Here is a 2,104-nt window from a genome sequence, read left to right as displayed (position 1 = left end):
AATCTCTGTGCGATCGCGTTCGTTCGAAGTTCCAGTTCCCAAAACTCAGGTAGGTTAAGAGAATTCCAAGAAAGCCATGGCCACGAGACCTGCACGTGCTAGGAGTGAAGAAATGACCATGCAACAAGTCATGGGCATGATGCAAGGGTTGCAGGAAGCAATGGCAGCATCGAAAGCGGAACAGGAGCGCATGCAGGTGGACCTCGCAGCTTCTCAGGCGAGAAACGATGAGCTCCACAGTGCCAACGAGGAGTTACGTCATGGATGGCGCGGCGGAGACGAGCCCGAAGCTACATCCCCACCTAGGGAATTCACAACGCCGTTCTCATAGGCAATCCTGGAGACAGCAATCCCCAATACGTTCACGGGGCCCAAGGTAACCTTCACAGGGATGGAGGATCCCGAAGCACACTTCACGGCGTTCCACACACAGATGTTGTTGGTGTGCGGTTTTGACGCCGTCAGGTGCAAGCTTTTCATGAGCACTCTGACTGGGATGGCTATGGATTGGTTCATCAGCCTCCCAGAGGGCCACATCACGTCCTTCGCCCAACTCTCACGACTATTCAGAGAGCAGTATTTAGCCAATAGGACCCCAGCCCCAGTCTCGTACGACCTTTTCGACGTAAAACAATTTCAAGGTGAGACCCTGAAGGAATACATAAGCCGCTTTGGGGCACAAGTGGCGAAGGTGGGTACCACAGATGAACCCATGATTGTGTACGCGTTCAGGAAAGGGGTACGTCTCGGGTCCTTCAGTAAATCGCTTAACTGCAGCCGCCCCGACGAGAAGTGCACGACCGCCGCACCTGCACGACCAAGGGCGCAGATACGCACGCAACCTACCAGGGTTCATGAAGCCGCCACAGAAAGAAAACACATCGACAGGAAGTGCACCTATGAGACAAGAAGGACCCAACCTAGGGGGCGAGCAGAAGGGAGAAGAGAGGGGAATAGGCCACTAAGGCACAACTTTGTGGTAGAACTCAAAGACCTCATCGTTGTGCCCAACATAGCTGATAGGTTGAGGCCACCGGTAAAATCCAACAAGGTGCTGGGACCTCACAAGGAATCATGGTGCGAATTCCACGAAGCATTCGGGCACCATATTAACAACTGTTTGGCGTTGGGCTACCAGTTGGATGAGCTCGTAAAGAATGGCTTCTTGAAGGACTACTTGGTGGAGAAGCAAACAGGGCAATCGTCAAGTTCACAAGCGGCGAGCGGCGAGGGACAGCAGCACGAGGTACCCATTCACGGCGAGATTCACACCATAGCTGGTGGGTTCTCGGGCAGTGGGTGTACTACGTCACAACGCAAGAGGTATGCGAGGTCCGTAATGTCGGTAGAAGCTTTTGAAGATCACTTGTCCGACGTGGACATCACGTTCACCAGAGAAGACCTCAGGGATGTCGTGCCCCACGACAGCGATCCTATTGTTATCTCGTTTGTTACGGCGGGAAGGATGGTTCACCGAGCGCTGGTCGACCAAGGAAGCTCGGCAGATGTGATGTTTTGGCCGACTTTCGAGAAGTTACAGTTGTCTCCGGACTAGCTAAGGCCGTATGGGGGCTGTTTATACGGTTTTGGTGGTGATCAAGTGGAGGTTAGGGGTACATTGAGTTGAGAACGACATTCACAGATGGGGTAGCTTCGCGCATAGAGAAGATCAGGTACCTTGTCGTGAACGCTCCTTCGGTGTATAATGTCCTGTTAGGAAGGCCAACACTCAACAGGATAGGAGTTGTGCCCTCTACCAGTCACATGAAGGTCAAGCTACCTTCGATGGAGGGGGTGGTCATCACCATTCGCTCTGACCAAAAGGAGGCAAGGTAGTGCTATGACAACAACCTAAAGAATAGGCGATCAGTGTGCCATGTAACCACAACGCCACCCCCTGGCGCGGGGCCCGAACAGGAAAACCGGGAAGTTGTGGACGCAACACTTGAAGTGGCTGCCGAAGGGTATGTGGTGATGGCGGATGTTGAGAACGCCGCTCGGGTGGAGGACTGCCCGGAAGTCACCAAGGAGTCAAGAATCGCGAGGGTGGTCATCGCCAGTGAATGGAGACCTCAGCCGGTCAAGGATTGGCTCGAGAAGGAGA

At 53.7% G+C, this 2,104-nt stretch overlaps 1 protein-coding gene across 1 annotated transcript; it reads left to right on the top strand.

Annotated features, from left to right (window-relative positions):
• The first annotated feature begins 391 nt into the window (after positions 1–391).
• Positions 392–1,555, top strand: LOC137824842 (uncharacterized). The gene has a single exon (XM_068630520.1). The coding sequence runs from the start codon at positions 392–394 to the stop codon at positions 1,553–1,555; it is 1,164 nt and encodes a 387-aa protein (XP_068486621.1).
• The last annotated feature ends 549 nt before the right edge of the window (positions 1,556–2,104 follow it).

The sequence above is a fragment of the Phaseolus vulgaris genome, chromosome 8 (assembly GCF_000499845.2).
Source record: "Phaseolus vulgaris cultivar G19833 chromosome 8, P. vulgaris v2.0, whole genome shotgun sequence".
Lineage (NCBI taxonomy): Eukaryota > Viridiplantae > Streptophyta > Magnoliopsida > Fabales > Fabaceae > Phaseolus > Phaseolus vulgaris.
The sequence above is the reverse complement of the archived record's forward strand: the minus strand, read 5'-3'. Positions and strand labels throughout refer to the sequence as shown.

What these genes read in the sequence shown, in the direction of transcription:
- LOC137824842 (XM_068630520.1), top strand. Translation starts at nt 392, where the DNA reads ATGGAGGATCCCGAAGCACACTTCACGGCGTTCCACACACAGATGTTG.